Genomic DNA, 15,138 nt, shown 5'->3' with positions numbered 1-15,138 from the left:
TAGCCTGACGTAAGTAATATTGGTTACCAGGGGTAACACATCAAGCAAACAGGAGTGCAACCCCCCCGGGGATTTAGAGGGTTATCTGCGCTTGTAATCTGCTATAAATAACAACTGTTTGTTTCCATTCTATTTGAAATGTCTATCAGTTGTTATGTTTGAACAAGAACAGAGAAAACATAAACACTTAAATTGTCTTAGGAAAAAGAAAGAAAGAAAAGAAACAGAGTTCTACCTTAAAGATAAAATTTTGAAGGTTGTTCTCTCCTATTACTAGTGACGATAAGTATTACCAAGGACATTATACGTCCTTGCTAATTGGTATTACCCAGTATTATAAGTTTTCATTTTGTTACCTTTTTTCTTGATAAATATGCCTGGTAAAAAATAGACTTACTGTACTTACAACAAACATTTTTTTACAACTTACTATGGCTGGCCTTTGCAGATTTGAGTTGAATTTCTATACATCATTCATTCCATTTACTTTATTTTACCAGGGTAAAATCCCTCAGGCTACAGGAGTCCTGGACACACATATAAACAAGCAACATGGTGTGTTTGTTTATTTTTCCCCAACCGATACAAAAATATTGATACTTTTCGTGATACCGGGAATAACGTTCTTTTTTCCACATTGCACTCGTCCCAAACATATGAAACTGACAATTTACACAATATCCCAGTACAAACAATATCACTAAATGAACCAATCACTATTGTTAGGTTATCTCTACTTGCATTGGGGAATCATATGGCTTATTTGCCCTGGCTATTGATGCCATTGTGATTGTTATCTTTGTGATAGAGGATGGGTAAGCAATCAACATCACAATGAAGTCTGCGTGACCACAAGAAGAATACTTATTGTGAATCCAAATGAAGTCAAAGGACTGTACTACCAGAGTATATTAAAAAGGCATTATTACCCCTTGTCACTGGTTCTTATAATAAACCTAAAATTTACAAATTGAAACAACAGATGTCATTTTATCCACAGGAGTCACTGTTATACTCCAAACAGGTGCACTACACCTGGTTGCTGTTTCTCAGAAGAAAATTTTCTTGGACCTATAATTTCTAACGAAGGATACCATTCAGTTAACCTGATTATTGCATATGATAAATAAATGATGCATATCTGATCACATCAATAATCATTATATTCTGCAACTTTAAGAAGTATGAATTTTAATGCACCAAAAGATCAAAGTTATTGACCATGTTATTAAGACTATTGGTAAAACTAAGTGAAAAAACATATTTGGTGACCATGTATTTTGTCTTTTTCACGGGAGGGGGGGTGCAGAAAATTCTAAACCAGCCACAAATGTGTATTAATAGCAGAAATTGGAATTATATTTTTGACCTTGCACTCATGTACATGAAACAAAAAATCCATACAAAAAAATTACATGCACTATACGAAAAGTATTGAAATTTTTACCATTAATTAATATCTTTCCTTCTTTCTCAAAAAAAAAATTACATGCAAATTGGACGTTGGCAAAAATTTTCATGCAAATACAATTAGTATTTCAACCCCCGAATAGTATGGTGTATACTTTCCACCTGAACAAAACAGGGTAAGCCAAGAAGGTTTAATTTCCTTTCTAATCTGGTTTGGTCTAAACAAGCGTGAAACCCACCACAAACACATGCACGGCACACAACGGGTTCCTTTCTTCCACCAAATCCCTTACAGAAATAAGTTGCCATGTTTACACTGAAGTTCAATAAACAAAGTGCACACGTTTTGGTCAGACAGAAAGAATACTGACTGAGCACTCACACAGGGCAACAAGAAACTAATATAACAATGTAAAGATCTAGGGTAGTATGTTGCAGGCAAGGTTTGGGACAAGGCTTTGTAAAAACAAAATACAAGGGACAAAGGGTTGGGGTGTGAAACGTGAAAAATGTACAGGCAAAAATTAAGCTAAAAAATGCAAGGAAAAGTGTATGTTTGGATGCTAAGGCAAACAAACCTGCGACGATTTCCCTGAATGAACTAAATTTTACGTCTTTTTGTACCTCTTTTCTATGCAGATCAATCTGTAAGTGGTCACCTGTATTACCACCTACATGTAGTTGCGTGACACAGTCCGACACACCCTCAGAGGAACAGGGAGTGTCATTTTCACTCCTTTCACTTTCACCTTTGGTTTATTTATCCAGCAATGACTGTGCAATATGTCGTCTACTAGACCAGGTGTGATTCTCTGAACACATACAAATAAACAGTCAATAATTACACTACTAGTAGACCAATTAGTCGTTATCTGATCACCTTTTTCCCAACCCTAATTCCTTCAGGACTGAAACACTGGAAACACAACAATTTTTTTCCTAGGCTGGCAATATATTTTCTTTCTTTCTTTCTTCCTTTTGGTGCCCACAATCATTATGTTGACCATTATACATGGAACAGTCTTAATTCAATGTCCCATCCAATGGACGTCCCTAGCCAAAGCCAAGTACTCATTTTTACCAGTGTCAGTGATCATGAGTGAAGTGAGGAAAGTCTGTAAAGCGCCTTTCCCAAGAGCACAAGATCGGAGACATGGTAGGGTTAGAACCCAGGACCTCTTGGACCTGAGCCCAACGCCCTGTCGATTACACGGCCACACATATTTCAAGGTTTACGGTACTCACAACATCTCTCGTTTAGTCTCCATGGGTTTCGCGAGATCCCTGATGGCCATCTTTCCCTCTGCGATCTCCTCCGCCAGAAGGTCAGCTTCGTCCTGACCCTGACCTTCGACATCCAGAACCGCCGGCCGGGCGCCCCGCGACGACCGCGCTGACCGGTGCCGTACTGACCGCCCCCGTCTGTGTGACGACATGCCTGACCACTGAGAAGGAGAAAATTGAAGAAATTGTAAATGCTAAAATGGCGTTATTTATTTATTTATTGGTTTGGCTGTAGCTGCGAACACACAGCCAGGGCTGCCCAACTAGCCTACGGCTATTACAAAGGGCTAGCCCTGCTGACAAACACAGACAATACATAAAAATATATACATGGTGTAGGATAACTTACATATCATCTAAAATGGAGTGTATAACATCATATCATTGACAATAATATTTGCAATGAGAGGTCAGGGTCTGTATATACACGGCGTTCTTAAAATGGCATTCTTCTAAATCAGTTTGATGAAAAAACGGTGGTACCACAGGACATGTAGACTTAGATTTAGTTATCTAACATTAAATGATCTAAACTATATCTCTGTCTGACCCTTGCCTCTTCCTTCATGACCTCAATGAAAAGCGGCCTACAGGCCGATTTGAGCTTTCATGAATAAACGAATGTTCAAACAAAAACAAAGATGTACAGCTTGTTTGTTATTTTGTTTTGTTTTTCTCAATTATGTTGATTTTTCTCCCAGTACATTAACCAACTGCCCAAGTCTGTGTGCTGACATGCCAGACCACTGCGAAGGAGAAAAACGAAAGTTGAAACAAGTGTTAAAATCGTAAATAGTTTCATCAGATTGGTAGATCAATGGAACGATGTCTTCTTCGTTAACGTTACACAACCTTCCTTTAATTCTTCAGTGAACGTTTTGACGACCATCGGTACAAAATGAAACATACACTATCGCATCCTTGCCGCTATGTCACAAAGCGGCTAGGACGCTTAATGTATCATGTTCGAGAACATTCAAATGTCAAGTAATTACGTTACAATACAATGGGTTCAAGTTTGGATTGCACTGACTCTGTCTAGTTCATACAGCACTGATAGTATTTGTTCTATTTTCAGGGCTTGAAATACCACCTGCATATGCAGGTTAGTGTAGGTGAAATTGGAGCTGTGCAGGTATTTCTGATGTCTACCTGCCCCCAACCTGCACTGGTCTATGTAGTTGGGTTTTATAAATAGAAATGTCCTATGATGTAGCTGTATATGGATTGTTATTAGCTGCATTGACTGTTAACACCTATAGTGTGTAAAAGAAAAAATAGCAAAGGTTACTGAACAATTTTGGGTTCGCTTAAAAGGCTGGGCTGTCTACCAGGCCAGGCTACCTGGCCTGTCTACCTGGCCTGGCTATCACGTCAGGCTACTCAGATCCCCCCATTCATAGCCCCATCATATGGCATTCAGCCAAAATAGCTGATTGACAGGCATAGTAATTGCTAATCTTTAACCCTGCAAGTGACCTGAGGTTAACCTGTCCACCACTGGCTGGACCCTTCGGGAATGTGTCTGGTAGGCCTTCCTTGCAGCATGTCAGGAACACATTCAAGTACTGTACCTGAGTACTGTGTTGAGTAAATGCTTTAGGGTTTAGACCTAGAAAACAGAGGTCCTGGGTTCAAAATTCCTTTGAGTCGACACAAAATTTGTGCTGTACAGTACTTTCCCCACTCCAAATTGTACAAGGGGGTTGGAGAGATTATTGGCAGTGGAATGAGAGGATTGGGCTCTGTCCTGGACACAAAAAATTGTACATTGGATAACAATCCACAGCCTCAAAAAGGCTATGTGACTACCGAGATTGTGTATGTCATACTAGCATAGCATACTAGCATAGAGAACAAGGAGGTAAATGTAATTATACCCCCCCCCCCCCCTGGGCAGTACAAGTTTAGCTTTACAGGGATTTATGCTCTTCCTTCTTGTTGCACGAGCTGAGATGGTTTCTGTTCTAGAAGATAGATATTCCATAAAGAAACAAATTTCTGTTGCTGGCAAGCCCATTCTTACACACACACACACACATAACGTTACATACATGTACACACCCACATTCACACACCCACAAACATACACAAACAGTCAGTACTGGTACTTGTGTTCCTAACGCTGCAAGGAAGGCCTACCAGACACATTCCCGAAGGGCCCAGCCAGTGGTGGACAGGCCAACCTCAGGTCACTTGCAGTGTCGGGAGATTAGCAATTACTATGCCTGTCAATCAGCTGAATGCCATATGATGGGGCTATGAATGGGGGGATCTGAGTAGCCTGACGTGATAGCCAGGCCAGGTAGACAGGCCAGGTAGCCTGGCCTGGTAGACAGCCCAGCCTTTTAAGCGAACCCAACAATTTTAGTATGATCCATGCTTCCTAAATTCAGAGTAGTGCAGGTGAAATTTGTCTCGTGCAGGTAATTTTCAATGTTACCTGCACCAGTGCAGGTATGCAAAAAAAAGTATTTCAAGCCCTAATTTTGTACCGATGAAGGCAACAGATGGTCGTCAAAATGTTTACTGAAGAATTAAAGGAAGGTTGTGTAACAAAGAAGACTTTGTTCAAACGTTAAAATCATTCTTCATCAAGTTGATGGCAAAAACAGGTGCCACAGATCTTGGACAGCTTGAACCAGTAGTTTATTTTTATTGTCATTTTGGTTGTATTCTTTTTTTTTCAACAGCATTACTGAAAAAGATATTTTCCCAGTAATGGAAGAGGCTTAGTATAACATTTAGTATTAGTAGGGTGTTCAGTCACGTGACCTGACCCCAGCAAAATCAGTGAAAACACCCTGTGTTGCCACTTTCTGTGGCGATATCTCAACAATTTTAAGACCAATATACATGTACTATACATCAAAATGAAGGGAATTTAGTTGTTAAAATAACCTGTAAATGGCTTTAAAATACATGATAAGTGCAAGGAGATATTTCTGGAAACGTGCGGCATATGCCCCCGTCTCCGGGCCGGGGCGGCGCGGGCCGGGATTTCGGGCCGGAGCCGCGCTGACACCGTTCCATATTTGGGCATTGCCAAGGGGTTTCCCTGCCTATATAAGGTATTATTCGTGTTTTTCCGGCAAGAGGAGGCTTGTGGGCGGAGCTACGAAAAATCCCGAAGTTTTTCGACCACGGCAAAGCCATACTGCGAGGTGAGACAGTTTTCAATCGTAAAAATTTTCAAGAATTTGAAAAGTTAGGAATCTTGGATTGGGATATATTAAAATACACATTCTAAGGAATAGTTTGATGTGTGGTTTGTGTAGTTTTGATGAGAATTAGTGCCTTGGCTTGGACGAGATTGTTGAGAGGTCGCGTCGGCTGCTGTCGTAAATATACTATTACATCAAAATAGTTTAACTAGTCCAATACATTGTAGTTTGCTATGTGTATTACTAAATGGTATATTTTAGATATCTTGTAGTAGAACTAACATACAAAGAATTAAAGATAAGGGATTGCTCGCTTCTTGGGCCAACCTCGGAATTTACAGCTTGTCAATTGTCAGCGGGAAAATTATGGAATTTCCATCATTCCATGTGTGTTGTTGAGTTTGTGAGAAAACATTAATGGGCAATAATGGCAAATATAACTGAGAAAAGTGAGAATTCAAAGTTTGCAATATTAACGTATGTGCATACTTGAATATGGCAATTGCAAAAATTGAATTAGTTCTGTGAACAAAACATTCACAGGTGCTGAGGCAGGTAAATCTGGTGATGCAACCTGTTAACGCTAGCGTTACACACCTGAGTTGAAGTTGAATGTTGGTCAGAAAAGATCGATATTTTTTCCCAGTTCGATGTTGAGTCCGTTAGTTTAGTTCTTACCTATGAAGCCAAAACACAATGCATTTTTTCGAAACCTGACTATAATGCGGCAAGATGAAAGTGTTGAGTAAACCAGATCCTGCTGTAGAAGAAGACACCTGTGCACACCTGTACGCCAGGTAAGACCCGCCTCCTCACAGCGCCACCGAAGTTCGACAACCCCGGAGAAAATATGGCGGCCTGCCCGGCAAACGTGCCGCGTTTTCAGACGAGTTTTCTGAGCGATCGCGCTGTTTTAAAGCACAGATCTGTTTATCATAGCAGCCCCAAACGTACACAAAACTTCAGGTAAAGCTACAGCTTAAACATCTTTTAAAAACGTTGAAAACGGGCCCAAAAAAGACAGTTGACGTAACGTGCAGAGCGTCAAAACCCTGGAGTTTACCGACCTCGAGTTGTCAGCTGTATTCACCCACATCAAAAACTTAGATTTACTCCGCTATTCACTTCGATTACGACTCCAAACTCTTGTGATGAACATACGAGACATTCCTACCTGTTTTCCTTGCGGTTTGTCTTGAAGAAAAGGTTTGTCTAACACCTGTAGATCATCTCGCTAAGGTTATTTCCTGGTCAGACTACGTACGTGAGTTTTTCTCACCTGACTTGTCTTACTGGGCATTGAGGCGAGGATGTTGTTGGTGCTGATGACGTCAGACTGAGACGGCGAGCTGATTGGTCCGTCGGTCGCCCCTAGGGAAGAGTAAACAGGATATTTGCATATCGATAATAGGGTTGTTTTGAGTTGCAGTTTGTATGCTTATCGCTAGATGGCTTCAATTCTGGTTTGTTCGTTTTTTGCAAATACAGCGTTTCACATTAAAATAAACGTCGTGTAGTGTGAGAGAGGTCGAGAGAGAAAGACAGACGGATACTTGAGAGAGAGAGAGAGAACTAGAGAGAGAGAACTAGAGAGTGAGATTGAGAAAGAAAGAATGAGAAAGAGAGAAAGTTTTATTTCACCATGGCTACGTTGTATCGTTTAAGGGTGTTTTTCAATGCGCCTTAGCTTAGAACCATATATATTTTTGTCGAATGATAAGATTCAACCCAAAGAAGGTGAATAACATGAGACCAACTTAGACTGACAAAAAGTTACAAGGTGTGTTTGAGCCAAGGCGAAGTTCTTACCTTTCTCTATCTCCTGCATCTCCTTTTCCTCCACCTGTCCGGGAAGCGGCGAGTCTGACATCTTGGAACGTTTCTATAGCCTTATTAGAAAACGAGTCTTCCCGGAACGTCTCTACAAGCCTTATAAGGAAAAAGGGTTCCCGGAACGTCTTTATAAACCTTATAAGGAAAAGATTCTTTCCGGAACGTCTCTACAAGCCTTATAAGGAAAAGAGTCTCCTTGACAAGTCTTGTTATGAAACAGATGTCTGTTATGAAATGAGGATGGTTTCCAGGAAAGTCTCTTCAGGTCTCTTCAAGAAGTGTCTTTTGTAACCGTTGTTCCCTCCAGGACTTCGGAAAGGAAGACTGTCGGAGTTGTGCGAATCACGAAGGGCTCTTCGGCTGTCCGGATCCTTTTTCAGTTAAGATGGGGTAGACAGCTGGAAAACAAGAAGTCGGAATCGTCAACCATATCTCCAACTAACTACAACATGTCTTACTGCCTCACACTCTCAGTACATCTCATATTTTATGACCGTGATGATGTTGCAAAAAGACCGGTTGTTGCAAAATTATCAGCTTACATGTGTATGACGCCCGAAAACAGAAGTAGAAAGGCGAAATCGTAACGTTGCGATTTTGACTTTCGACATCTGCTTGAAGATTAGCAAAAATTAAGCTATGCGTTCTCCTAACCTTACCTTCAAGCTGTGCATACACTGAGCCAACTTTAGAAATCTATCGGAGTGCTAACCTATGAAGAGTATAACAGGCGAGCTCTCATCCACAGCTTAGCTCGGTACCCTGTGGTGTGAGTGGCTCTTTTCTGCTGTAGAGCTGCGCTTTTAACTGACCCCAAACGCTCACTCAAGGGCTACTTATGTCAAAGCTCGAGCGCTGATTTTCTATAAACGCATTACTATCGACAATATGATGAACAGTACCGGAGATTTGATTCGGCCGAATCGGATTATTTCCGAATTAACCCAGTCAACTTTGCACCTTATAAAGTCGTTTGGTGAAACCGCACTAAATTTGACGATTTGTCCTGTCAGCTTTTTAACTTGTTTACTAACTGTACTTTATTCTACTTTCCAAGCAGAGGTTGGTGGGAAAAATCGTGACCTTTTCCTTTCATACCGGTCAAGTGGCATAAGATAGTATCAAAGCTGACCAAGGAATATAGCTGGCCTAAGGGAGTCATCAGCCACTGGGAATCTGTTTCAGTGAAGGCAAATCTCCGGTAGCCAAACACACTCCTAGGCCGACTTCACTCCTCTGTCAGCTTTTGATACAACTAAGTATCTTATTGGTATATTATGCTAAAGTAGGATCTGCTTGGAGATTATGTGTCTATTGTAATGACCACCGTGTATACGTATTTGCAATAAAACGACGTTTAGTAGCACATAAAGCCAATGCCACTGAGTCTGTTATCCTTCTTCAGGCTGAAACGTCTTTCTTTTGCTATTTTTGTTTGTTTAGATGCAAAGACTCCGAAATAAAGTTTTTTAAAGATCATTTGGGGAACTATTTGCTCAGAAAAAAAGAAAATACGTAAATGTATACTTTTATTTGGTGGCAATAATGTACTAGTAATACATACTGCATCAAATTCCATGGCCTTCCAAGAATAACCGGTCGATGAAAGTACAGAAGTTTAAAAACAACATCGAGCTAGACTAATCAAACATCGCGTCACCACCGCATGTTTTAGAAAACGCGCACGTACGTGCGATGAAAATAGAAACAGGGGAGATTGCTTTTTTTTAACCCCAGACAATCAAATATCTTCAAGGTTTGCGTGTTGGAAGAAATGTTGGTATCTAAGATAGCGAAATTAAAAAATACTTGCGTGAACTCAATATAACTAATAATTATCTTCAAAATGTCATACATGTGCCTTGCGGGCCGGAGACGCTTTGAAATGCAGCCGAGGGCATACCGAATTTGATTACTTGGTTAAGGAGTCAGGGGAGAAGAATTGGGCGAGCGATTTTTTTTTTTTTTTCGAGTAGCTTTGCCAAGCGCTGGAACAGACGGACTTGAACATGGTGTGTATATCCATCGAGACATTATCATTCACCTCCTGAATATCACATATGTACACTTCGTACATTTTGGTCTACCATGAGTACAGTTTATTGATCACTAGGCCACACCCTGGTTACAGTGCCAAGTTCACACACATAAAATGTTCTGCTCTTGTCATTGTTTTTATTGTACCAGGTTAACCGTATACTGGCTACTGTCGCCTTTCAATATGCAGTGGGAGTAAAATCCAACACAAAAAGTTGTAAAAATTGATATTAAGATACAAGAGGTAACAGAATTATGTAAATCAGTAGTTGATACAAAATCAATGTAAGCTACTTAAATAAGATAACCATGCGACCAATGTGTCCGGGTCCCAAAGGAGTACTTATTTCCATAGTAGAACACAGAAACTGAGCCGGATATCATTATATAATAACAATGACAATGACAATGAAGTATTATAAAAATGCGAGTAACCTTGCAACAAGGGCAGAACTTGGAAGGTACCCCCTGTGGATCGAAGTGTATACAAGATTGTATTCGTATTACAAAAGATTAGTTAAAGAAGTACCAACAAGTAGCCTTCAATTTGAAGCTCTCCGTGTACAACAGGACTTACACAAACGTAACATACCATGCTGGTTATCCAATGTTAGTAAAATCCTGGAGGAGTCAGGTTTTGCCTACCTATTGATTAACAGTGATCGCAACACTTCATTCGCCCAGTCCGAAATAAAACAAAGACTAAAAGACAACTTTATTCAAAACTTCTTCTCAGATCTTAACTCTCCTGGCACGACGGAAAATCAAGGAAATAATTTTATATAATACATCTGCTTGGAGGCTAAACCACGGCCCGCCCAGGGCCCGCCCAACAAAGGGACCGTAAAGGGTCTCTGGAGAGTCATTAATTATTCAGGATTTCAGCAGTTACATCGACGATCGATATCAATTTACACGGACGACATCGCCAACAAAAACCACAAGGTGCTCCCGCTATTCATCTGTGTCAGAGGGTTCGATCACGGAACCAGATACGCAGCGGCCATGTTGGAGGATACTGAAGAGCAACTGCTTTAGAATTGTTCCTCTAACGTTATTTGATTTTAGACTTAGATACATGTATGAGGTACACCACTAGTTTTCAATGGCGTTATTGACGCATAACTATGTCAACATATCTCGAATTTTGGATGTAGTTTCTCTTTATTTCAGATATTACGTGTACTCGACAGTATGATAATATCTAAATGACGAACGCGTAACATTGCTTGTTCATTTATATTCATCTATAGGCCCTACAAGAGACATAGAAATATAGAGATATTGCGTTTTCCCTGCGCCTGTGTTTCTTGTTCTTAGATCATTATGAGTAAACACATTTTGATTGGGTGGCGTGAAATTATGTTGAACTTTGTTAATTACGTTCTACCTGTCTCTATTCACATAACGACTGAAAAATGCTTTCAATATTGTGACCATTTCATATCTTTTTGTCATCATTTTAAGACCCTCTGGATTTTTCAAATTAACTAGGTTTGTCTTCAAAGTAGTGGTAAGTAATGGTAAGTCAATGAATTATTGAATAACTGTCTCTTGTGGCAAAAAGAAATCTGCCCCGGTTAAACTGTTCAGTTACTTATGCCACATCGTAGATTATCTAGAAACTAGCTACCCCAATGCGATATTATTTTCAATGTTGTGTTACGTATAGCAGTTCGGCACCGCTTAATTACTCTACCCTTTGCCTATCTGGTCTCACTAATCACACTAAATACTGGGTAGGATTTCTGTTCACGCTTCGATGTAATCAACCGGAAAACAACATGTAATACTGTACTGAACACATGAATTGTTCCTGTACTGCTATTACGTTTGTTACCTGATCTGTAGTATCTGTCATGCTCCTTTGTGGCTTACAATTTGTCTTCAATGTAATAAGCAGGCTGAAAATGACTGAAGTATCACTAAAAGAATCAAAATCAAAACAGTTACTGAACATCGTACAGAAATAGTGGAGAGCACAGTTCGATCGTCACACAGAGACTACATGACCTTGAACATTCGTCTTGTCAAAATGGAGGACACGACAGGTAAAGGTGTTCGACACCTGTACAGGCAAAGCCTTACCTGCCTTCACGGTGACCTGACCTTCTTGTTGCCGGCATTCTTGGAGCTTTTCAGAGCCATGTTTACAAAGACAACACGTACACGTCTCAAATATAACGTATAGCACAACAGTCTTAAACCTTACCTTGCAATGGCCTCTACTGTACAGTCACTTGGCCTTGCTGTAACCGTTATACCACCCGTGTTGTTGACGTTCTCTGTCTTGTACAGTAACTACGCTTTTGTCAGACAAGAACACATCATTATTTCTCCCTGTCTAAACGGGGACGTGAAGGGGATCAACTTACATTAACTCACTTAGCCCTTATGGGGATAGTCTCACAAGTTCGCACGCTGTTTCTGAACGAAACTTGTATGATGTATGTCTGTGCTTAACACAGCCGGTTTGAAGTCACCTTCTTCTGTCCTTCGAAAGTAATGCATATAACAAACTTTGAATGGGAGGCGACCTCGTAGTCCGTAACAGTTTTGACTAGATTGGTACATGTCGCTAAGGAAAAACAAACCATGTTAACACTCTCTTCTTTTTCCGAGTAAAGTCTACTTTCTCCACATAAACAAATCGACTTTCAATCTTCCCATGTCGAAAGGCGTCTCTCCTGTCAAAAAAAAACTAACTACTTTTACAAAAGACGTATGAACTGACGAGCCGATCCCTCACCTGACTCTATTTTGACAACACCGAGTACACAATCCGCCCGTCATTGTGGGGCGGGGTGTTGGGCTGTTAGGAGCGCTGAACCACAAGAGGGCAGGAAAGACCTAATCTCCAAGCAGATCCTACGATGGCATAAGATAGTACTAAACTGGCCAAGGAGTGGAGTCAGCCAAGAGGTGTACATTTGGCCGGTAGAGAAACACACTCCTATCTATTAAAGCCAGCTTCACTCCTCTACCAGCTTTTGATACTATCTTATGCCACCGTAGGATCTGCTTGGATATTCGGAATGAATGACCTACGCATGACCAAGGCTGGGGAATTTACACCATATTTAAACCCTAATCCATTTTAGTACTTTGGTGCGTGGATCGACATATTTCCAGAGGCAACGTTCTGGGGTTTTCATTTACCAAATGACAATCCAGTGTTCAGACATTCATGAGTTCTAGAACACCATGTTTGATTGTTCTTGTGCAATAATATCAAACAATTGTTCTTTCAAATACATGATAATACGCTGATTTCGTGGATGGACTTTTTTCCAAAGCAACGTTTCAGGTTTTTGTTTACAAAATACATTATAGATAGATTGTTCCGTTATGTTATGATATTAGACCATTGTGCTCTGAAATATTGATTATCAAACATATTGATCCTCTAATTTCGTGGATCGATCGACTTTTAACTAAAGCAACGTTTCAGGTGTTCGTTTACAAATGACATAAGAGTTTCATGCGTTCAAAAACAAAATTGATGACTGTTCTTGTATGATGATATTAAACCATTGTGCTCTGAAATATTGATTATCAAACTTAATTTCGTGGATCGACTTTTCCCAATGACATTGCAGTGTCCAGACATTCATGCGTTCTAAAACCGCAATGTTTGACCTTTCCTGTGTACAGAATCAAACATTACAATGTGAAACATCGGTCAGCTTAAGATATCAAAGCAACGTTTGTGACCAAATGACATTCTAGTGTTCAGACATCCATGCGTTCTAGAACACATTACGTGATTATTCCCGTGTAATGATATTAGACCATTGTGCCTTGGAACAGACTATTGATCATCAATGTTACAATGTGAAACATTGGTAAGCTCAAACAATTAAATACAACGTTTATAATTTGACAATATTTGTCTCATTTGTGTTGTCCATTCACTGAATGCAATATGAGATATGATGAATTTCCTGACAGTTAAATCTTGATAACGTTTCATGAATGCAAAAGTTCAAGAAATTAGAATTGCACATCTTCTACTACATGTACTAGTAATTTGGTAAAAGGAGAAATATTCGCGGTTGTCTTATATTTGCGGTTTTCGCTTTGATCCCTTCAACGCGAACTTAGAATTATCACAAAAAGTTCTCTCCAATCTTCTGCCCGTTGACCCCATTGTTTAAATCACGATCATTAAAACGACCGAGAACACTCAATTTTGTCTCTGGCTACTTTCCCCTTTTATTCATTTGCTATCCATGTGTCTTGCGTAATGTGTAGGTTGACAGTCCAAGCAGAGGTCAGGCTCCTGCTGTTTTTTTTTTGTTTTTTGTTTTACATTTTTAGGCGTTTCTATCGGGCTTCCTATTTTGTATTGCTTTCTTGATGTCACGTGGACGCCTAAAACAGAAAAAAACAGCAGGTGCCTAACGTCTGCTTGGAGAGTACGTCTTTCCTCCCGCTAACACTTGTCGGATGTTTTGGGCCAATTACTACAAGCACTCTCACGGTTTAGTGGCAGTGAAAGCCCGCCGACCTGACCCGCCCTGCAGTCACAATATCCGGGTTTACCGAGCGGCAGGACTGTCACTAGCGGGGACGTCTCCCCGTAGAACACCGCAAACACGTCACTCGTGCACGCAACAACACAGCGTCCACGGTGAAAGTCACACAAATAAACACCTTGCGTCGCCATGGCGACGGACGATGCACCGCAATACGTCGCCATAGTCACGGGAACAACGTTTTGGAGCGGACAATTGAGATGTAATTAAGCACGTCCGTTATTCAGAATGATGTAATTTAAAGTTGGTGGGAAATAAAATTGTTTTGCACATGAAATGAGGTCATTTGATCTTTGGCCATAATAATTTTATTTATTGGTTTGTTCTGGAATTTACTTGAAAATGATATTGATGATATTAATACTGATGATTATTGATGTTGCAGATTAACATGAGGAATGAATCTTAGAGAAAATTGTCTTTATAAGAAAATAGATGATCTACACGCATATTCATGGAATAAAATCACATTCAAGTTTTTGCCCTAGTCCGTCATTTTGTTCTCTTGTTATATGTTTGAATTAAAAAAGATCCAAGGAAATAAATTGGTACAAGGTCTAAGTCTTACAAATGTATATGTCTGCTTCTTGACGATCCAATGCACGTTCTGAGAAAGTCCTTGGATCCTTCAATCTTTTCAATGAGCAACATTTGTGCTCTCATCTGCGAAGTTTTCTGTGCCTTTTCTTTCATTGTGTCTTAATTTTTTTACGCATCATATTTTCTCCAAAACGCAAGATATTTTTTGTTTGTTGATATAGGCATGTGTAACTAAACTACCGGTAATCCGTTGTCCAATAGCAATATTGCTCGTGGATGGGCGCGAATTTAGCCTGATTTAATCGCGCTTCTTAGGCCCGTCCTACTCTCCA

At 40.1% G+C, this 15,138-nt stretch overlaps 1 protein-coding gene and 1 long non-coding RNA gene across 5 annotated transcripts in view; both read right to left on the bottom strand.

Moving 5' to 3' along the window:
* Window positions 1-7,902, bottom strand: part of LOC118428895 (transmembrane channel-like protein 7) — a 46,887-nt gene extending 38,985 nt beyond the window's left edge. For 3 of the 4 annotated variants that reach the window (XM_035839173.1, XM_035839175.1, XM_035839174.1), the window contains exons 1-3: window positions 7,668-7,902; window positions 7,138-7,229; window positions 2,656-2,855 (exon numbers count right to left, since the gene is read on the bottom strand). In XM_035839173.1, coding sequence (XP_035695066.1) covers window positions 2,656-2,855; window positions 7,138-7,229; window positions 7,668-7,728 — 353 coding nt within the window. In that variant the 5' untranslated portion in view covers window positions 7,729-7,902. Of the gene's footprint in view, window positions 1-2,655; window positions 2,856-7,032; window positions 7,230-7,667 lie in introns of those variants that run through there. The other variant, XM_035839176.1, reaches the window with a different exon arrangement.
* Window positions 7,903-7,919: 17 nt separating this feature from the next.
* LOC118428893 overlaps window positions 7,920-15,138 on the bottom strand; it is a 9,961-nt gene continuing 2,742 nt past the window's right edge. Inside the window, exon 3 of the long non-coding RNA XR_004832701.1 lies at window positions 7,920-8,089. This is a non-coding gene — a long non-coding RNA (uncharacterized LOC118428893). The remainder of the gene's footprint in view (window positions 8,090-15,138) is intronic.

This window comes from Branchiostoma floridae, chromosome 13, assembly GCF_000003815.2.
Source record: "Branchiostoma floridae strain S238N-H82 chromosome 13, Bfl_VNyyK, whole genome shotgun sequence".
Lineage (NCBI taxonomy): Eukaryota > Metazoa > Chordata > Leptocardii > Amphioxiformes > Branchiostomatidae > Branchiostoma > Branchiostoma floridae.
The sequence above is the reverse complement of the archived record's forward strand: the minus strand, read 5'-3'. Positions and strand labels throughout refer to the sequence as shown.